This window comes from Herpailurus yagouaroundi, unplaced genomic scaffold, assembly GCF_014898765.1.
Source record: "Herpailurus yagouaroundi ecotype Mexico unplaced genomic scaffold, PumYag 197, whole genome shotgun sequence".
In the NCBI taxonomy this organism is placed as follows: domain Eukaryota; kingdom Metazoa; phylum Chordata; class Mammalia; order Carnivora; family Felidae; genus Herpailurus; species Herpailurus yagouaroundi.
The window spans coordinates 27,878,388-27,901,498 of NW_024412428.1; the positions used below are offsets into that span (position 1 = coordinate 27,878,388).

Here is a 23,111-nt window from a genome sequence, read left to right on the forward strand (position 1 = left end):
AAAACCTTCTACTGATGATCACAAGTAATACTGTCTTATTATTCAGTTTGTTGATATGAGCACTGCCTCACACAGAGATTCAAAGGTAGAATTCTCACCTCCAAAGCCACAAAATATACAAAGCTGGTTTGTTATTAAATATTTTGTCTGCCAAAATTCCTGCAAACTAAAATACATCTTGGCAGTTTGAATAACCAGCAGGATAATTATTTTGGTATCAAAAGATAAGAAAAATTTTAATATGAAAATTAATAAAACCAGTAAAAGGAGAAACCTGTTGTATAAATAGACATTTTAACACAAAGGTGAGACTTTTATCTCACTTAAGAGGAAGAAATAAATTTGATACAACTTACGTGAAGATTTGAAAATAATTATCATATCTTCCCAGCTCTAGATAAATATATTACTCCAATTTATTAATCATCTTCAATATACAATATATAACTCACAAAACTGGGAATGTTACAATACCAAAACCTTTCACAGCACTAGTTACCAGTTACCAGAACTGTAAGAAATCTTTAGCTACATATCAGCTTAATACTTAGAATATACAAATAGATATGGCTAACCTGTGGTAAACAATAGTGCAAACAGTAAGGACCACAAAATATATTTTTTCTTTTTAGCTTGTTTATCTAACTGCATTATCCTACTTCAATAGCATCATCAATGGAATATGAAACTTATCTTAATGCATTTTAAAAGTATCCCTATGTTCTTTTAGGTACGGTTAATTTACCCTTGAAATGCAGTTCCTATGAAACACCCAGGCTATTTATAAATTCCTATACAATGAATAACTTGTAGCTAAAATGAAATATTTTAGGTGGAGTTTTTATAGCTTTTAAGTAGTGGCTTGGTTTCTATTTTTCCAACTTAAACTTGGATATGCATAAGAAATTAAGAGAGAAGATATAAATATATGTAAATAGAATATCTTAGTTACATAAGGGGAATCAATCTGTCCATCTACAGTAGTAATATGGGTCTTTATCTTAAACATTGTTACTGAGTTTAACGAAGTCTCAGTTACTGTTAAAGTTATTTTCCCGAAAATAACAGAAAGAAGTATAGAAATAGGTACAGTCCAGCTGTCTTTTATCTCTCTGTTCTCTGTAATGATAAACATTTACAGTTTTTTCTTCTAACAGAAATATCTGAAAACAAAATCTGAAGACAATAACAAAGAGGAACAATAACAAAGGTAAAGAATCCTTTGGGTATTATAAAAACCAATAATCTTTGCCTTTTTAAAGTTTTGCATATTTCTTTAAGAAGGCATCCGATTGCAAAGGCATTGTGTTACCCATCTGACACGGAGATTGCTACACAAAAGTCACCTGGGAGATGCCATAGCAGAGACGGGTCCCAGGCCCCATGGCCCTCGGCAAGGGGAAGCCAGAGGGGGAGAGGTGAGGCTACCGAGTGCTGTGGGAACTGCCCAGAGAGGTTATTCCATTGACCAATAGTTAGTATTTGAGGAATCTTCACTTTTCACTCTTTCCAACTGACTTTAAAAGCTTGGTGTTTTAAAACTGCCACTTGTATTATTATCAAACTCTGAACCCATGGTTTTACCCAACTTGCATCTGAAAAATGCAGGATGAGTTCGTTTGGCAGGAAGAGGGCAGGAGAGATCCTAAATGTGAAGGTTGAGAGATGTAACATTTAAGGAACTTTAGTGAAAAACTATATCCTTGTAGGATACACATGTGTAGAACATGAGAGTCCACTGTGTTGTCAGTTCAGTCAGAAATAACAGATAATGTACTTTAGAAATGATGTATATATAAGTTTCCACTGTAATTTTCTAAGTCATAGCTTTGCATGAATATTTTCTTTCTTGATGCCTGTTAAAAATAACTTCTATCAAGACTCAAGTGGTGCCCTCTTTATCCATTAAAATTAGCTAAAGAATCTGTAGCCAGTAATGTTTTGGTAAATGATATCAATATGTAAAAATTATTAAGTGCAGGATTACTGACAATATATCATTGGGAAAGATCTTACTACAGAATAAAATAATTTGTATTTTGAGGATCAAAATATATCTCAGGTACTATTTTAAGGAATTATTAACTGTCTGAAAATCAAGATAAATTAGCATTAAAAAAAAAAAAAAGTCCAGCAAAACACGCCTTCCCGAGAGCTTTAATGACACATTCACTTTACTTGGAATCATTTTGGCTCTTTTTTTTTTTTTTCCATGCTTACTGGCTCATTTAATGTGTGTGTGCTCTTTGTATCCTCAAACATGAACTACGTCAACAGGATAATCTGCTGATAAGAGAAAGTGAAATGTACAAGCTGTAGGAGACTGACCTGGTCTTTACTTATCTCCTTACATATTCTTCTGAAATGTTCCCTGTGACTTAAGTTGTGAACAAATGAGAATGTGACATTAGCAAGAAACTGAGCAAATGTATATTGTTAGTGACTTCAACATGAGGTAGGGAGCTGGAGAGAGGCCAGTTACGCCCGCCAGCCCATGTCCTTTCTATCTTAGCTACCCAAATACAACTCCTGGGTAGGTAGAGTTTATCTAGAACCAGAATTAGGAATAAGCATTCAGAAGAAAACTTAGCAAAGGGGATGAATGAGCTAAAGCTCCTTTCTGGGATTTCTAGGAAGTAGTGGGTTGGGGAGTGAGCTATTCGAGGGCTTTTTGAAGCATTCGGATCCCTAATACCTGGGAGCGATAAAATGTGGCTAGGCCAGTGCTAACCACCACCAAATCTTGTTTACAAAGAAGATTGAAATTCAGTAGGTCTGGGGGGACCTGAAATTCTGCATTTCTATAAGCTCCCAGGTGGCATGGATGCTGCTGGCCCAGGGACCATGTTTGAGTAGCAATGATCTAGACCAGTGTTGGCCAGTACGATTTTTGCAATGATGGAAATGTTTAACACCTGCACTGTCTATTGTAGTTACTGCGCACTTGAAACGTGGCTGGTGCAATGGAGAAATTAACTTTCTAATTAAATTAATGTAAATTTAAACAGCCACATGTGGCTAGTGCCTATAATACTGGACAGCAAGGGTCTCGACATTCACAGGTCATCTCTTCTCAGCCAGAGCAATCTATATCACGGTCCCAAAATCATCTAACCCGTCCGTTCATTTAGATCAGCAAGTTTCCTTTTTTAAACTATGAACTGTAAAATTCGTTTTCTTTAAATTGTTTTCTTCCTAGCACTTTGTTCAGAGGATCCGCAACAGGCACTCAAGCGGGGAGAGGTGAAAGCAGTCATTCTGTAGTATGGAAGTTGATGAAGAAAGGGTACCAAAGAGTAGTGAGCATCTGAGCAACCATCACTGCATTGGGCATGTGGGAAATGGGAGGCCAAAAGCTGGCAAGGAAACTCAGAAAGGGAGGTGGAATAACGCTGAAGGGAAGAATTGAGTCCTTTGAAATTTTACTTAGGCCTGACCCTGTCCCTTCCCTTCTTGAAAAGCAAGTTTTGGAATGCCTGGCTGGCTCAGTCACTGTAGCATGTGACTCGGTCTCGGGGTTGTGAGTCAAGGCCCATGTTGCGTAGGGAGATTACTTAAAAATAAAATCTTGAAAAAAAAAAAAAAAGGCAAGTTCTTCCTCACGGAAATAAGACTTGAAGGAAATGGATGCTGGCTGTGATTCCCCTTCACCTCTCCCAAATTATCCAGGTGTGGGAGAGCATAGCGGGGAGGAACAGTACAGTTACAGCTGACAGTCCAGAGTAGGCTTAAGCTTCTCACCTCAGCTTCTGAATGGATCAGGGTACAGAGGCCACAACTGCACTCCCCTGAGCTGGGATCACCTCCCAGAGAGAAGCTCTTTCTACTTTCTATTTATAGCTCCATCTACTGTAAGAAGCTGGCTCCTCTGTGAGGCTGACAGGGGCCTAAGGAGGCTCTGAGGATACCATCTTGGCAAACAGGTGTGGGCAAAGTCATGTGGGTCCTACACAGCCATGCATAGACAAAGCACACAGGAAAGACTGCTCTAATTTAACGACAAAAAAAAAAAAAAAAAAAAAAAAAGATACTGAAATTGTCATTTTAAAGGATTTTCCTCATCCAAAAGCCATCTGCAGGAAGACTCTAGTTAAGAGTCTAGTAACTGAGGTTTTACAACATAAAGAGTTACTACTTAAGAGTAAAAAGATCAACATCAGCCAAAAAAATATTAATCATTTTTATCTTACTCTCAAATTCTGAACATGTAATAGCTTAAGTCTCTTCTGTTGGCAAAGGGGTATTTTGGGTGAGTGAAAATCAACCCAAAATTCATTGGTGAGTCCCATGCCTCTCTGCACCTACATTTCTCTTTTTGGTAGAGCTGGACAGGTATCTGTGACCTCAGCAGAATTCTGAGACTCTGCCATCTGTATTTTAATTTCACAGGGAAGTGCCTGGAAGAGAGCAGGACAACTTGCAGGGGACAGGGGGGTGCGGATTATCAAGGGACTGGAAGAGAAGCCCTTTGATTTCATAGCTGAGGGTAACAATACACTTACTAAGTGAGTGGCTTTTTACTCTTTCATGCTACTTGATATAATTTCCTTTGAAAATTTTCTATTTATTCACAACTGAGACAGGTAGAATATATAGTCAGACATATTTGGTCAGGAACCCATCAGGCTCATTTATTTTTAAGATGTCTTAATTTTGTGATTTTACTAGTAAATATGCAATGTATAAATAAGAATAAAGTGTCAAATGTTTAAACTTCTTTGATACAATTAAATTATGTCTGACAATAGTTCATTTTAAGTGCTTTCCCGTTAATATTTCTCATTAAGCATTTGGCAAATAATGGTCTAGAAAATATCAGTGAGAGTACATTTCAAGATTATGTGTGTTAAGCATGAATATACAAACACGGTATATGTGTATAGACCCATATATGTGTATATGTGTATGTGTGTGTATTTGTATCTACAGAGCACCTGCTTAGAAGGCTACTTCATGAAAATTGTTACCACTGGGTCAATACCCTGTTTACTTCTCTTATATAGGAGGTTTTGAAATATTACAATTAATTTTTGGTACATAACGCCTAAAGAAAGATGGTCTGAGGATATTTTGGTGACTTTTTAACACGTATGCCTTTGGCTTTCAAAGATTTGATAATTGTAATGTTGACTCCTACTGAGCTACACTGAAGTAGAGTGGTTTAGAAACAAGAAAATAATACCTGCCTGATATAAGAATTAGGTGAGATAATAGTAATAATGGTATAAGAATGAGATGAGATAAAAGCCCTTAAGAAAAAATGTAAATCTCTTGTTGGGAAGTTGTGTCAGTAGTCACTCTAGCTAGTGGATAAGTCTGGGTGACCAATTGGCATACGATCAGTATACAAATCCCAGGTGAGACCTTCAGAAAACTGGATGTCAACAGCCCACTGTATTATAAATACAAACAGAGTATTGAATAAACACTAAATTAAAACCAAAGATAAGAACAAAATGTGGGAATTTTGGTTTGGGAAGCTATAACAAGTTTTGTTCGGCAATAGAACACATACTTTTATGAAAATATCCAGAAAATTTTCCTACTGTGCATACCTAGTGTTGATAATAGAGTGACATAAAATTGGCTTGCATAAAATGTGTATCATTTGTTGATTATGGCACAGACACGTGTTCACAAATTCTCAGATACAGAATATTTATCCAAAATCCCACATCAAAGAACAGAAAAGTGCCTTTAACCAACAAAAAGGTACTTAGGCAGTAATAAATTAAATTACATTAAAACTGACATGGAAGCCAAGTTTTAAGATATTACATGTGACATGCAAGAAAAAGAAAGACAATTCAGGCAGGAATGTCGTGCATTAAGATTTGCATTCATTCATAATATTTGAGGGGTTTTAACCATATTCTATGACCACTGAATGCTAGCAAAGTGAGGCGATACCCATCTAACATTCAAAACACAGCTTAATTTACATCTTAATCTCCTAACCAACTATTTTAAGGAAGAAGCCAATGCCTCCAATAGTGAAACCTAAGAGTTTTAGCCACATATTGTTATGCAGTCACAGAGTAAGAACATTCCATCTGACCAGGTATAAAGAAAGTAAACATTTCCATCTTTTAGACAATGCAATTGTCTCAGATTCCTCCTACCTTCTTACTTATATGAGCATATTTTAACATGTCAAGTTTGCACAATAAGGAAATGGCTTTGTGGAATGGAATTTTTTGGCACGAAAATATTTTCTAATACCTCAAATCAAAATTTTCACCCACAGCAAAACATCAAGCCACAGAGGTGCTCAGTGGTGCTTACTTTTCTAGGCAGAAGACTACAGAAACAGACAACTGCTTCCAAGAGCTTTGTATTAAGTAGCAATTACTTCCCTTCCAAGGAATAGCACCAATGTGATTACACCTCAGACTGGGGAGTGCTCCTTCCAAGCTCTTTAATTCCCTGGAGAATTCGCTTCATATGGCCCACTTTCGTTATCCCCAGGTCCTGAAAGAAAAGAAAAGAAAAAAAAAAGAAAAGAAAGAAAGAAAGAAAGAAAGAGGAAAAAAGGTGGAAAGAGAAAAAGAAAAAAGAACGAGAAGGAAAAGAAAGAAGTTTATTGGCCAGAGAAGACCGAGGTTTAAATATTTCACCAGCAAATAGTATAATTAGCATCCAGTTCATTAAGTTTAGTTTATAATCAATGATTTAGGAAGCAAAAACTATAAAAGTCAATTTATAAAGCAAAAATTGCCAACCAGTAAAAAAAATCACATCCTACACAAACTCTTAAACATTAACACTATCATAAATTATACACAATACAGTTCTTCAAGAGTCAAAATTGGTTTCTCCTATTCTTCTTCTTTTTAAAACACAGGTCCTTTTGGGATCTCTGAGAAGAGTGGCATGTGACATCAGGGCATCCACAATTAGTCCCAAGGCAACCATGCACATCCTTCCTAAAGTAGTAAACTTAAAAGTAAAGCCTAATCCTAAAGAAAGATATTAGTGGCCACCACCTACATGTGGAATTTAAATGCATTTACAGTTACATTTAGAGTCTTTGATTTGAGTGGTCTATTTAAATATCCTTTCTACTTTGTAATGCAGAAGTATAAAAAAATTACATAAACATAGCTCTCTGTGGGTTGATGCTTTTCCTCAAAACACTCGTGGCTCCTTTGCCTCAGAACTCTCCTTGTTTCTTACAGAACTGTCTTTCTATAAAGAGCCAAGAATTCAATATTTAGCTTTCAGAAGTGGAGGATGGTTCCAGAGTGTGCAGCACACAGCAGGCACCTGGCAAAGAAATATTTGTTGCAGGAAGGAAGGAGATACACACAAGACAGCCATGATGCTCACTACCTGAAAAACTAAAAGAAAGGGTGAAGGCCTCCAAACCCTGTAATTTCTTTTTTGTTTAATTAGCTTTTTTTTTTAATTAAAAAAATGTTTATTTATCTTGAGAGAGACAGATAGAGACAGACAGAAAGCAAGCAGGGAAGGGGCACAGAGAGAGGGAGAGAGAATCCCAAGCAGGTCCCTCACTGTCAGCACAGAGCCCGACGTGGGGCTTGAACTCATGAAACTTGAGATCATGATGACCTGAGCCGAAATCAAGAGTCGGATGCTAAACCGACTGAGCCAATCAGCCGCCATCACCCACCGCCATAGTTAATTTAAGTGTAATGGGTATGATCGATTTGCTAACAGGTGAAGTCAAACAAATTCTGTATAAAACAGAGGGTTTGGTATATTTGAAAATTAGCAAAAAGATGGCTTCCAAAGTAGCATCGAAAACAGGATTATGAGGTACCACAAAATCATGTGTCTGAGAAGATAAAGATTCCAAATATCCATTCTATTTTGTAGGCTAAGAGCATTATTTATTTTTAAGCTTTAAATGAAATAGATCAGAGTATTTGAAGTACGTGCACACATGTGCTCTCTCTTCCACACACTTTATGGGCTCTTTGAATTCTATAGCAGTAATGCTACTAACACTTTTTTTTTCTGACAATTTTGAATCTTTCTAGAAAATACTTTTTCTACAGCAAGCACACTTTTCCAGCCTGAGATCATTTCTAGGTCATGCTTCTACAATATGTAACTGACCCTGAAAAATATTTTCTCATATGACACCGGGTGATTCTTTTTTATTTTTATTTTTTTTAGTGTCTATTTTTGAGAGAGAGAGAAAGTCAGAGTGTGAGCAGGGGTGGGGAGGGGCAGAGAGAGAGAGGGAGACCCAGAATCTGAAGCAGGCTCCAGGCTCTGCACTGTCAGCACAGAGCCCAGTGGAGGGCTCGAACTCACGAACTATGAGATCATGACCTGAGCCAAAGTCGGACACCTAGCCGACTGAGCCACCCAGGTGCCCCAACACTGGGTCATTCATAACCAGTCTTAAGGAAGTGTGTGCTAAAATAGCAAACTCAAAAGCAAGACCAAAACCTAAAGAAAGATAGCTGCTCCTGCTACCTAAATTTGAGATATAAATGCATTTACAGTTGCATTTCGATTCTTTTATTTGAGTGGGATATTTAAATATTCTTTCTGCTTTGTTAATATAATTATCTGATTAATAAATACACTTAATATTAAATATTTTATTTCAGGCCATATGCACATTGTATTCTTGAGAATAAAAACTTCTCTGGGAGAGGCAGACTCTACTCAGAATTACCAATTTGGTGTAACGAGATGAATGTTTTCCATAGAGTTACACTAACTCCTAGCTGTATTTTCTTTATTTGGGTTCAATACTCTCATGTCTTCTAGGAGTTAGGCTGTGATAAAGTTATGCCATGATATCTGTTACACCTTTCTTATTTTTTCATATTCTTTATTAGTGGCCTTTTCTTTCTTTGGATGAATAGGCCTGATTTGGCAAAAACATACATTGTAGACATTCAGTTACCTTTGTAGCCACACATATGCAACTTTCCAAATGGAAAAAAACAAAAACCAACCACACAAACAAAACCACTGCATCGTTACCATTTTCTTTGGTGTCCCTCACTTTTGCCTACTGTCTTCCTGGAGGTAAAGTAACGTAATCAGTTTATTTGTCTGCTAAAGCACCTTAGAAATATTTTTCCTTTCCCACCTTTACAGGGTCACATTGCTATCTCTAGTCGTCTTGCTAAGAAGAAAGTAACACTTGAGCCAAGATCTGAGCAGGAGTTAGCCAGGTGAGGAGGGGTAGTGAGGAGGGGCAGGCTGGAGTGGGACAGCAGAATAGAGGTTTGGTTTTTGACACGTGAAGACTGACACCCCTGTGTGATAGGCAAGTTTCAAGTAGAGGTGGTGATATAATCCTAGAGCTCTCAAATGAGGTCAGGGCTGGAAATACAACCCTGTGAGCCACTGCCATATTCATGGACCATACCTGAAGCAATGGAAATGGGTAAGATTACCCAGGGAGTAGGTAATCCTTTACCAACATTGGTAGACTTTATGCCAGAAAGTCTGCTCCCTCTTACAGCTACACCCAGAGAGCAAGGGGAGCTCATCTTCTACCTTCATGAAGGCTTTGTCCGACAGCTGGTTCTTTCCGTAAAATTATTTTCCTTTTCTCATTCCCTCAGACCGTGTTTTAGAACCAAAAGAGTTAAAAAGGACACTGTCAATACAGATTTCCAAAAGACAAGTTATAAGGGAAAGAATGTAGTTTGTATTAAAAATAAAAACAAAGTAGGGGTGCTTGGGTAGCCAAGTCAGTTAAGTGTCTGACTTCAGCTCAGGTCATGACCTCACGGCCCGTGACTTCGATTCCCGCTTTGGGCTCTGTGCTGACAGCTCAGAGCCTGGAGCCTGCTTCAGATTCTGTGTCTCCCTCGCTTTCTGCCCCTCCCCACTCATGCTCTGTCTCTGTCTCTCAAAAATGAATAAACATTAAAAAAAATTTTAAAAATAATAAAAACAAAGTAGAACAAAAAGTCCCATGAAAAGCTAAAGAGAAAATTTACTAAAATAATTCTTAACCATTTCCTTTTTACTCTTACTTTTTTCTAGCCAAGTCCTATTACTCTAACTTTGACTTTGCATACGTATGAGCTTTGTTTCTTCATTCTGCAAATATTTGCTTTGCTCACTGTGTATGTGTGTGTCTATTTGTATGCTTATAGGTGCATATACATATATATAACATACAGAGATATATTTATATATACATACACATACAGTCTTTTCCTTTAATATACGCTTACTCATGGCAAATGAAATGTAAAGAGAGACTGGCATAGCATATCAATCAGTAGCTAGTCAATAAATATTGCTGCCTGCCAAGGATATGAGAAGCTATCCTTAGATACAATGATGCCTTACATTTATTTTTTTGTGCACTCATTCCACGTTTTGAAGCCAACCTTTACTCTATGAACTTTAGCACTGTATATTTTGATTTTTTCCAGATTTGGGACTCTCAACTGTGATAATTAATCTACTTCTTTATTATTATTCTGGTTAAAAACATTTACATATAAATGGTGTCCACTTTTAATGTGCTAAAACTGTATGACTCTGCTTTATAAAATCCTACAGATTACCCATACATTGTTCAAAGATCTCTGCTACCGTATTTATAGATAAAGGCACAACAGTTCACAAATTTGTTAGGGATTTACTGTACCATAATTCCATGAGAATCAGAACCTGGCCTACTGGAAAAGGATCACTCCAAAACATATCAAAGGCTTTGCCATTTTCTTATTACTCAATCTTGGAATTTTAAAATGGCAGCGTTTGGTAAGAAAATATAAGATGACAAAATTCTACTCCCAACCTTAAGAGAGAATACTCTACTTTGGCCACTGGCAGTCTCCACCCGAAAAATCCAAGAGAACCACTGCTTACCACTAATTAATGATATTCTTTCTGGTCATAAATGACAAAGGGGCTCTAAGCTGCATTCCAGCAAGAGTAAAACATATTTTTTACTTCATTTACTAAAGAAAATAATACATTGTTGAGCATAATACAATTTTAACAGTAAATCATGGGAAGGGCATTTGAATTTATTGGTCTAGTTGTTCACGTGACTTCTGAAAGGGCAATCAGAAACACAACAAAATCATAGGACTCTAAGTAGCCACTGCTGTGGATCCCTTATTTAGTTCCATATATTAGGAAGACTTTGTTACTGGTATTTTGAATTGATTTTTAGTTGTTAACCTTTGGTTAGATTTTTAAGTCGTCTTCAGCAACAATTACCACCTTTCATGCCGACTCAATAAAGTGAGCTGATGGAAACATGAGCCATTTGGAAATATTAGCACAGGAACAGCCGTATGAATGGATGCAGAGAAAAATTACTAACTTCATGCTAAGCTTTAGCTACAATAATCAGAGAATGATTTTTGATAGGAAAATATTGCTGACATTCTTGTTTAAAAAGCAGAGGAACTCCAACCACAGGACAATGCATATTAGATTACTGCACATTTGCATAACATAAGCCAAGCTAGAAGCACATAACAAAAGAGGTGCAGGATAAAGGATTCTGTTTTGCCAGGAAATTTTCAAAAGCAGAAGAGTAGCACAAAGGAAATACCTTAAGATCTCGCCTTTCCAGATGCAAAAGTTCAGCCCCTCTGATGTCATGACGGATGAAGATTTCTTTGTACTCTCCCAAACTGAGCAGATCCAGCCAAGCAGCAACTTCCTCTGTGCCCCATTTTTGAACTACCAAAGTTAAGAGCAAAACCCCCTTAATTTCTACATGCTCAATGCATTACAAAGCAAAGGTTGGCCAAAGAAGATGCAAAACAGAGTACAGCGGGCAGTGCTAGCAAAGGGAAAGGTTAAAGGTGTTGTTTCAACAAAACTCCAATTTCGTTGTTCCCCATGCAGGTTACAGACCATCAATCAACACAAAGGTCTGACTAGGCAAAAACATTCACTGCTGGGCACCCAAACTACACAATAGGAATAAAAAATGTATTTCTCATGATTAGGATAAATAGTACAAGATCAAAATAAGCTCTGATGATTTCTTTAAGACCATATATGGCACTAATTTAATTTAATTAGCTACAAACGCTAATCAAAATATGAAATCTGAAACAGGGTACTGAATTTTACACAAACTTCTGTTTTGGGTCTTGCTGTCTTCAAGTATCGCCTTTATTGATTCTATTACTATTTATAATTATAATTATTGATAATTACAGCACCAAACGTGTTGTTAGATCATTTTAATGTCCTCTAAATGCCGCCAATGCTTCTAAGATTCGTTGGATTGTTATTTTCCAATGTAGATAATCGTGGTTGTATACATTTTATTCAACGTTGCTTAGCTGAATTAAAGATTATTTATTTGCCCTATTTGGTTTTAAAATGCCCTTCAATAGCTGCTCTACGATTGTCAACAATAAGGTCATGTATCACTTTTTAAAAGGAGTTAGCTAACTCGGAAGAATTATAAAATGACTTGATTATGAAAGGCACCTACTGTCCCATACACAGAACTTGAAGGTGTTTTAGCACAAGTGCAGCATTAACGTTAATTTCTAGGGGAAGGTGGAAAGGGAACCAGACAAACAACATCAAAGACAGAGTTTAATCTTCGCTTGAGAATGCAAATGTCACAGTAGATTGTTACTACTGAGGGAATGAAATGGTGTAGTAAGTCTTTGAAACAGGAGAAAAAGAACAGGTAACTTTAGGTAGAAGATATATTTAGCAAGTTAAAAGATATATTTAGCAAGTTTCTATATTTCATTTATGAAAATCTCGATTTTGAACTCTGACGAGAAACAAGTTATCCACTGATGCCTTGAATTGTTAAGCAAGACAAAGGACCATCTAAACAGATGCACTGATGTCCACTGAAGAGAGTACAAGCAAACCTCGTTTTCTTGTGTGCATAACTACAGGCTCTTACTGGTTTTTGGACTTTGCATGGGTATGATATGATTTACTTTATTATGGTAAAATGAACACAAAACTCTCCATTTTAGCCGGTTTATGGTATACAATTCAGCAGCATTTAGTACATTTGTAATGTGCAATGGTCACCACTAATAGTTCCAGAACATTTTCATCACCTTGGTGACACTGCTTTAATAAGTTATTTTTTCCATAATGTAATACTTTCCCTTCCAGTGTGGATCACCTACCAGGCTGTGAACCTGTCTTCTGTTTCTGAACCTTTTCCTTTTTAAATTTTGGCACTATACGAAATACTGTGCTTCTGCTGTTTCTCTTGGTGCAATCCATGGGGGGTTCCTGTTCGGGTCGAGCAAGAAGAGAATTTTCTCAGGACATTAAGAGAAGAAAAACTCACTCTGATATTACAGACAATGCAGGAATAAATAAATGCAAAACACTTCTTAAAATAAAAGTGTGCAATGTTATGTACTACCGAAGATGTACTGATTCCCCAAAGATACCTCTGTTCATAGAAAAGCCTTTTCTTGTTCTTTTCTTCTTCAAGAACAGCACATTTGAAAGTAGCGTCCAGAATTCATTTTCCCTGGAATGTCCCTTTTTCAAAAGATGATTTCAAATTCTATTGTCAGAAAGTCTACACTTACAAAGAAACAGGCCAGATTTTACATACCTCATCTTCGTTTGGATGTAAGATATAATAAAGCCAAGGAATCTCTGTTAACTTCTGCAACTCCACCTCCACAGAATGTAAGGCATTAGATACCCGCTCTTCATGTGGGGATTCTAAGTGCTGTTTACCAGCAGGTTAAAAAACAAAACAAAACAAAACAAGTCTCAGTGACCAATCTCAAACAGAATAAACATATTTTATTTTTCTAGCAGACATCCTCAACTCTTACTAGGCTAGGTTATTGTTGTTAGTAATATAAAGGAATATAGAAAAGAGAACACATTATTTTATATTGAGCTCATTTAAAAAAAATCTGAATTGATTTATCCGTACTTCCCAAAGACAATATAAGTAGTCAGTGTGACTTTAATAATGTCACAGAAAAAAAAAGTATCACTTTGGGTGGTGTTGTTGGTTTTTTTTTTTTGTTTGTTTGTTTCCTATGTAAATTCTTTCCTCTCCCTCCCTTCCAAACCATGCATCCATCCATCCATTCTGCATTCTGGTAAGTAATCTCACTATTCTACTTATTTGCGGCAGAAATCCTTCTGATTTCCATAGGTCACTACGTAACCAAATAATGCTATTTTAAAACTTGGTCAAAAACATGTCACATAATAAGAACTGGCTGGTACAGAAATCTCCTGGAGAAATAGAAGAATAAGTTTAAGGGGGGGGGGAACCCATGAATCTCAGAAAAATTCGTGACAAAAAGCTGTTGTCAAAATAAGGGCAAAAGCTACATGGTTTGAAATCTGGAAGGGGTTTTGGAAACTTTATAGAGAATTTAACCAGTCACCTATTACCCACTTATTTGAAACAGTTATTAAAAAGCATGTAGAAATTCAATGGTAAAGGTGAAATAAACACTGTTATGTGTAGGTCGGGAAGGGAGGTGACTACATTCTAGTTACTTGTTACTAACTATGCAACCAAAGGAAGGCTGGCTGATTTTAAGAGTCTTAGTTTCTTCCTAAAATAGTATAAAGATTATTTCTAAGGTCTATTCCAGCTAATCAATACTTCCATAAGCCACTTTAAAATTGTAGAGTATCTACATATAGGCTTGCAGAATTTTACACTTAAAGTTCAGAGAAAATGTTACTGTTATTTATTATGGTCATTCTTCCCCAGCGGCCCCCCCCCCCCGTTACTCAAGGTATCTACCATTTCTAGTAGTTAATAAAAATTTGGAGTTTCTCCAGCTTGTCATGTAAAATTCACCATTTCCCTTTGAGTCTAAGCATATATGCCTTGATAAAATGGTATTATACATTTATTCAAGAAGCAAAATGAAGTGTAAACCTTAGTTGATCTCGAATATGAGTGACTGTATTTTCACATCAATGTTATCAAAGGTTACGGAAAAACTCACTGGTATACATTTTAAACCAAACACCCACATTTGACAATGACAGAAGCAGACTGAAATGATTAAAAGTCTGCGTGGGTGGTCCTTCTATGTTAACATAATGTAATTAATAAATATTAACCAACTAACACTCAGAGGGTACTTTCAGAGTAGAGAGCTAAAATACAGAATAACTTATGCTTCTAGTTCTCGTCAATCATAAGTTATCTTAATCATGTTTCAAATAAGGCAAAAAATACATGTCCTTCACCTAAATTTGGGACCAAAGTCACAGCTCATTGGATTTCATTGGACACATTTTAGAAAAGCAGCAAAAAGACTCTGGTTAATGACAGAAGTTCCAAGAATTGGCAAAATGTTCCATTGGTTTTATCATAAAAGGTAACCAGTGTTTCCTCCTAAAAGTTTTTCTCCACAGCCAAAGCATTAGCAGCCACCTGTGACCCAAGGAACTTATATTTCAGCTTCCTCTGGAGGTGGGTAAGAGCAATGGACACCATTCAACCTTTATATATTCACTCTTCTCAGAGTAGAAGATGCTCCAAGGACGCTCTTCTGGACCCCAAGCAAACAGAAATTCCAACCACAGTCACTTAGTTAGCTAGCTAGCCTGTGACACACCTCCCATTTTCCCACTAGGCCAGATACTATGACTTTTACTACCACTTTTATTTAGGTGTATATTTTCCAAAGCAAGAGATAATATTAGTCAAGAGAAATGTTTTAAGATCACCACCGATCAGTTAATCAGAATTGTTACAAGGAAGTTAAAAACAGCTAACACATTTAGGCTTTCTACACAGTTAGGACAGCACGCGTGAAAACCCACAAGTGAACACTAGGTGACGAGAAGACCCAATATTCTAGAACATTTGAAAAAGGGGAGAGAAGAAAGGCTGACCGGTCAGACTCTGGGCAAACCAAACAGGATGTCCGTGGAACAGTTCCACTGTAGCACTTATGCTTGAGGTCCATGGACTGTGGTTAGACTCACACCTGCCCTAAATTTGATTTCCAGGACCACTCTGAGTTAATCTAGGGATATGGCTAGTTCTTGAATTTAGTTCTTGAAACATCCAGTCTAGAAAGAGTTGCCCTTTAAGCAAATCTAAAAATCATACCAATCACATTTCAAAATATCATGTTTCAAATCTATCAAAGCTGACTGGGGACAGTAGATGTTAACATAGATCATAGACATACATAGACATACATAGACAGTAGATCATAAAAACATGATGGCATCTGCGAGGGGAAACTTCTCCTCCTGTTAGCCTGAATCGTTACTCCCTGGTTTAGCCATGTCCTTTCCTGAAGGCAAAAGCTAGGTACAGAGAAAGCTGTAAGGATGGAGGCCAGAAGGCTGATCCTGCCTTAGAATCTGATGAATGCATGCTCCTGACTGAAAGGGAGGCCCATACATTGATCATCATTCTTGTGTTATCAGTCGTTTCCTCCTTACCAAAGGAACCCTGCCAACTAGTAAAGATTCTGTTTCATTATACAGTGCCTTCACATTGATGGCTATTTCAGTGGCAGTGTCTCTCGTAAGACTCTAGAAAAAAACACAACAACACATCAAAGACAAGTAGTTCTGTATTAAATTGGGATTCAATCATCAGCAAATACCTTAAATTTTATTCTTCCAAGAAATTCACATCACAAATGTTTTTAAAAACCTACCAAATTTGTATCGTCATTGAATAACTTCACACTCATGTTTGTTAGTATGATTACTTCTTCTGACCTTTACAGCACAGAACCAAACAAATGCTCTGACTGTACTGATACACTCAGGACCAGATCTCCTACGTACAAACGTGTGCCTGCTCCCAACAACATACACATATTCCCACAAAAAAGTTAAGTCAAAGGAAACGATGCCTTAAAGGGGCATTATCAGATCATAGTCAGTTCTATCCACTGACTTTGACTCTCAGAAGTTCCAACCAGATTGCTTTCTTAGCACTTATCTATTAATTTAGGTGACTTCCATCCAATAATTAAAAAGAATAAAATGATGCTATATCAGTTTTCTGTACCCTACAGTCTTGTACTGTGAATCACATTTCAAGAGAGTTATATTGTATCCCTTTTATTCACTATTAATGTGTACATTAAAAAGTTTACAGAAGTTAAAAAATTGTAGTCTCTACATTAAACATTACCAGTGTAGTAGAACAAAATGAAGTGAGAATAGCTTCTGTGTACAACTTCAACAATGAATAAACATCGCTAGTAAAATACATAGTATCTACCTGTGCCCACATCGAGGTGTAGGGGAGAAGGTGAAAGAGAGGACAAGGAGGAATGGTAGCAGCCCAAACAGAACGAGTGGAAGGAAGATGGCAAGGTGACAGATGACTGAGAGTGAAGTGTGTGTGGGGGGGGGGGGGGGGCGGGAAGAAGAGAATTTAAGAGCAGGAATGGAAAAATGGCAGGAAAAGAAAAATCAGGAAAAATGTGGGCACAGATTTACCATAAGCTTCTGGCAGACACTCTTATAGATGTCTAATGTTTTTCAAAGTGCGTGGCACATTGCACAGCATCGAAATACATGTGTAATACCAAACAATCCGTAGAATAAGAATTTACCATGAGCTCCTCACCTCTGGGAACCGCGGGTTGGCTTTATTCAGTGCGTGGGAACACGCATTCACAGCGTGGGCCAGTTCTTGTTCCAAAAGACAATGGATGGTGGCTGCGTCACAGATCCTGAAAGCAAAAGTAAAGCAGACGAACCAAAAAAACTTTGAGCACTGCTGATTTTTCTCAAGTGCAGAAGTGGTACACTAAGGCAAGTAATAATAATAATAATAATAAAAAGTCATTACAGAAATTTTTTTAATGAGTGCTCAATTACGAATAACAAAGGGTAAATTTAAAAACTTCAAACCCCATTGCGACAAAAACTACTAAACCAAAAATCTTTTCTTTTAATGTTTTTTTTTTATTTATTTTTGAGACAGAGAGAGGCAGAGCATGAGCAGGGGAGGGGCAGAGAGAGAGGGAGACACAGAATAGAAGCAGGCTCCAGGCTCTGAGCTGTCAGCACAGAGCCCAATGGGGGGGGGGGGGGCTTGAACTCACAGACTGTGAGATCATGACCTGAGCCGAAGCCGGACGCTCAACCGACTGAGCCACCCAGGCGCCCCTAAACCAAAAATCTTAATAGGAAAAGTTAGGCTGAGCATCACAGATAAACAAATTGAAGTGCTATTTGGAAGAACAAAATATAAGAACACTTCATTTTGAAGTATCATTGTAAAGTGACACAGGTCCCAAATGTGGGGAGCAGAAACTTAATCTTTTATTCATTGAAGCTTCGACTAGAAAGAAATAGAATGGATGAAGGGAAGAACATTGCTGTATTTGTCATCTATTGCTAAAGTTCTTTACAGACATTATCTAATTTAATATTCACAACTTAAAAGGTAGCTGTGATGAATTTTCTCTACTTTATAGACGGAGACCTTGAGGCTTGGAGAGATTCAGTACGCATACAAAGCTAATTAAGTAATAGAGCTAGGATTTGAATCTATGTCCATCAGTTCCAAAGCCTGTTGTGCCACAGTCCTCTAGAATCTCAACCTTCAAGAATGTCCTGAACAGACAGGATCCTGGAGGGCACTCAGGCCAAAGAAGAGAAAGGAGGAAAAGTTCCACCAATTGCTAGAAAATGATGGAAAGTTTGCAGATAAGCAAGAAAGCCAAACTATTCAAATCCTGTTTCTGGCATCTTCAAGGAGAACGAGCTACACACAAGAGAAGAGACTAGTCCTGTATGGTTGAACCAAAAGTAAAGGAAAAGAGTTTAAATCTTAAAGATGATACAATGGATATCCAAGCCACAAAGGAATTTGCAAATGTCGTCTCAGTAGTGCTACCAATAATCTTGAGAAATGATGAAGAATGGGGCATTTATCAGAAGGACAGAGGTGGGTAAAAGTTATTCTTTCAAACAAAGGAAAAAAGGTAAATCGATTTCAGATGAATACTTCAACTGCCTACTAAATCTAGAAATTTCCAGTGTAGTTTAAATTCTGTAAGTCCAACATAGACCCTATCATTTTCCCCTCTCAAATCTCCTTTTCCTCCTGAATCCTATGGTTCCCTGAAAGGCTCCATAATCCATCCAGCCACTTGGTAGAAACCTTAGAGTCGCCCTGTCTCATAATTCAGGCCATTTAGCAAGTTTAGATCCTAATCTATCTTAAGTCTCTCTTCTTCCCATCTCTATTACCTCAATCAGCTGTTTCCCGTCAGGACCATTCCAAGAGTGTTCACCCTGCCCCTGCTTTGCTGTCTTGCAGACAACGCTCCACATTGCTTCCAGAAACATTCTGATAAAGACTTGGCTCTTCTTCACCTCTCCATCCACGTATCCCACTCTATCACATATACCATGCCACCCTGGTTTCCTGAGATTTCCTAAAAATACTATGCACTCACACTCCTCTGGGCCTCTGCCCAGGCTTGTTCCCATGTTTACAATGCTCCTTCTCTTACTCTCCGCCAAAGACTTGGCTGGAGATCACTTCTTCCAGGCAGCCCTCCCTTACTTTTGTGGCCTCCTCTGTTCATCCGCAGCGCCCCACTGTGAGTCTTGTAAGTCCTTTGGCCACACTTTTCCCTACTACCCTGCCAGCAAATTAAGAAGAGGGACCACAACACAGCCATTTTGTCATCCCCAGGGCTTAATATGGAGGTTGGCATGTAGCAAAGACTCAAAATTATTTGCTGAATATTAAATGAGTAAGTTTTGAAAATAGATGAGTGAGCCTGATTTTCATCTTTTACAAAATTAAACAAACAGACTAGTGAATATATGGGGAACCAAACTAGGTTGACCAAACTAGGTTGACCAAGTCTGGCCAACCTTCACTTCCCTTTTTTTGATAAGGTTATTTGGTTAGTTGACAGGAAGTTAATATAGGAAGTATATTCGGTTTCAAGGGAGATAATATAGGAAGTATATTCTGGTCTCAAGAAAATGCTGTAGCTCTATTTTTGATTTTTTGAAAAACCACCATATTGTTTTCCATCATATGTTAATTAGCTTGATTATGGTAATTATTTTACAATGTATACATATGTCAAATTATCACATGTATACCTTGTGTATATAAGTGATTTTATTTGTCACTTATCCCTCACCAACCTGGAAAAGAAACAAAAACAACCCCATTGTAACGTGGAGTCCACAGAAGTTGTTTGTAGTCCCCTAAAATTAATCTCTCTGTGAATAAGAAGCTGGGAGGTACAGTAATGCAGTTCTGTGCATATAGCTGCCTATTCATTTTCCTTTACCTTGCTTCGAAGCTACTTAGTATCTTGTAGTTATACTTTATTCTAATTCTGAATGTTGGTCTCCACCTATAGGGAGGAATGCATATCTTTTCTCTTATATCTCCAACTTCTAGTACATTCTAGGTTTCTAACAAATATTTAAAGAGCTTTGCTTTCCTTCTTTTCTTTTTCAAGATTTTTATCAGTGACCAGATGAAGTGTGGGAAGAATAGAATAGCTACCACTACCAGAACACTAAATAGGCCAGACACGATGCGACAAGACACGGTGGGTCTCATTAAACCTTCACAAAGACGTGCAAAGTTAGCTCTTATTATCCCCATTTGGTAGAGAAGATTTAGGTGAAGAGGTGGTAAGCAACTTGTCCATGGTTGCCCACCCCCCCTTCCTCCATTGAAGTTTACTCCTGCTCATAGTGATTTATATCTGTTCTACATTCATGGAACTTGGTTTTTTGCTTGTTTGTTTAATCTTTTCCTTTTTTGTCTACTAAAATTAATTTCTGTGCTGTCTCCCAATCTCCAGATATGTCTTTTGGAAACCGATTCTCAGACTCTTCCCACCCCCACACCCCCAAACCTCCTTGCAAGCAGGATTAATGTCTGTATTTCTTTCTACGTTCCATAACCATTTAATAATTACAAGGTAACATATCAGTAAGTAGTATAGTGTAAAGATTGTGTAAAACTGGGGAAATAAGCAATAACAGAAAGAGCATTGTGTGTTAGGTAACATTAGGCAAGCTCCCCACTGGGGTTCAGGAAGTCCAAGGTCTGTTCGACAGAGAACACAGGGTGTGCACCTGTACGTGTTGGCGGGGGTCTAATGAAGGAGCGCAGTCCTTAAGGAGTCATGAATGAGGCAGCAAATGCGGAAGGGGAGTAAATGCATCTCTCTTAGATACCCCCGAACAACTCAAATTATGTATCAAAAGTAAAAAAGCACATTTGCCAAGGCTAGAGTTCTCCCCGACCACAGCCGGCAGGCCCACCATACCTAGTGATGAGCTCCTCTGCCGCCTGGGAGCATAGCTGCATCTGGGATACCTCCTCTGTTGCCAAGTCAACGGCATGCTGGATGTACAAATGGGTTCGAAGAACTGGTTTACCGGAATCACACTTCTGTTTATCTTCCCAAGATTTTAGAGTGCTTTCAAAAGCCTATTTACAATATTGCAAGGAATTGTTAGTTTGAAGCTCTGAGATCCAAATAAGTGTGTATTTAGATGTTACATGAATGACTTTGAAACTATTGCTGTTTTCCTAATCTAAAGCCTCATTAAAAAAATCATAAGATACAAAAAAGGTATCTTAAAGTTTTCCAGTGTTATCAGAATACGTAATGTGATCAATGACAATGAATGTATCACTGAAAGTTTTTAAAAAGACAGCTTCAATTTATGCTTCAATCTTTACATGCATAATGGATAAGATGGGTGTTGGCAGTCTTATCTGTTATGGGTGTAACCTTAATTAAAACATGTATTCTGGAAAAGGCAAAACTGTGGAGGCAGTAAAAAGGTAGATGGTTGCCAAGGGTTGAGGTAAGGGAGGGAGTGGTGGATGATAGGTGGAGGACCGGGAATTTTTAGGACAGTGAAACTATCCTGTAGGATACTATAATGGTAGATACAAGTGATTACAGATTTATCAAAAACTATAAAACGTACAGCATGAAGAGTAAACTATGAACTTCAGTTAATAATTATCAATATTGGCTCATCAACTGTAATAAATGTACCACATTAATACAACATGTTAATAATAAGGGACTATATGTCCATGAGGCAAGGAGGTATATGGGAACAGAATTAGAATTCTCAGTATTTTCTGATCAATTTCTCTGTAAACCTAAAAGAAACAATAAAAATATAGTCTATTAACTTTTTTAAAAAATTAAATGTTCATATTTAAAACTACAATGACTTGTCAGATTTAAGAGATAATTTAAATATTTTTCCGTGGTTTCTATTTTTCGTAACAATTGAATATTTTTTAAAACTCTTGATAAAAATCTAGAAGAATATTTTTTTACATACCCTGTCCCTTGTTAGCATCTGAGCTCTGTTTTTGTGCACAATTTTGATAATCCCTGGAGGCTGAACCCATGCTTCGCCATCTACCTGCACTGGGACTCCCTCATCACCAAATATAGTGATTTTTACTGTACGGCACTGAAATAAAACAAGTCATTTTAGAGAACAAATCATCCTGAGAAACCGACAATCGGCATTCAAGCTTGACTTTTGGTCCATTCCGTGGAATGGAATGTCTATTTTTCCACTTACCACGGCACGGTAACAACTGACACGACAAGAAAGTTCATATTTTATAGATGAACAGACAGCGTAGGAGTCATTTGGAATAGCTTCCCCAGTGGCCCGAGTAGTGAGGTCAGGTCTGATCAGAGAAAACAAACCTGGGCTATTCGATGATGCTGCAGTTTAATGACCCTGGAAACTGCCATTTGCATGCTATCAAATATTGCAACGACTTCCAGGATCTTGTCATCAAATGATGGTGCAGCAAATATCTGAAAAGAAAACCTATATTACATTTCCCCTGATGAGGTTAAGGTTTCGATGAAGTGGCACATCAGCAATGTAAAGTCTGCAATATACATAGTAAAACCTACAGAAATAGTAAGCAGGAAAGTAAGTCAATTTTAATAGGAAATGATAGTCCAAGGACCACCCCCCCCAAAAAACCCACTGTAGATGATTTAATGTAAACAAACTTAATACAAAAGATTTAAAACCCACATGGATAAAATGTTCATGCCGTTCATAAAGCACTCTTTAAACCAGTGAACTATTCTATTCTAAATAATCCATCTTGGGGGGACCTGGGTGGCTCAGTTGGTTGAGCATCTGACTTTGGCTCAGGTCATGATCTCCCC

The 23,111-nt window shown here is 37.5% G+C and overlaps 1 protein-coding gene across 8 annotated transcripts in view; it reads right to left on the reverse strand.

Moving 5' to 3' along the window:
- Nucleotides 1-392: 392 nt before the first annotated feature.
- Nucleotides 393-23,111, reverse strand: part of DGKH (diacylglycerol kinase eta) — a 179,468-nt gene continuing 156,749 nt past the window's right edge. For 7 of the 8 annotated variants that reach the window (XM_040448537.1, XM_040448538.1, XM_040448544.1 and 4 more), the window contains 9 exons: nucleotides 22,632-22,745; nucleotides 22,252-22,386; nucleotides 21,210-21,373; nucleotides 17,513-17,618; nucleotides 16,366-16,458; nucleotides 13,532-13,651; nucleotides 13,089-13,197; nucleotides 11,522-11,652; nucleotides 393-6,471 (listed from right to left, as the gene is read on the reverse strand). In XM_040448537.1, coding sequence (XP_040304471.1) covers nucleotides 6,382-6,471; nucleotides 11,522-11,652; nucleotides 13,089-13,197; nucleotides 13,532-13,651; nucleotides 16,366-16,458; nucleotides 17,513-17,618; nucleotides 21,210-21,373; nucleotides 22,252-22,386; nucleotides 22,632-22,745 — 1,062 coding nt within the window. In that variant the 3' untranslated portion in view covers nucleotides 393-6,381. The remainder of the gene's footprint in view (nucleotides 6,472-11,521; nucleotides 11,653-13,088; nucleotides 13,198-13,531; nucleotides 13,652-16,365; nucleotides 16,459-17,512; nucleotides 17,619-21,209; nucleotides 21,374-22,251; nucleotides 22,387-22,631; nucleotides 22,746-23,111) is intronic. The other variant, XM_040448539.1, reaches the window with a different exon arrangement.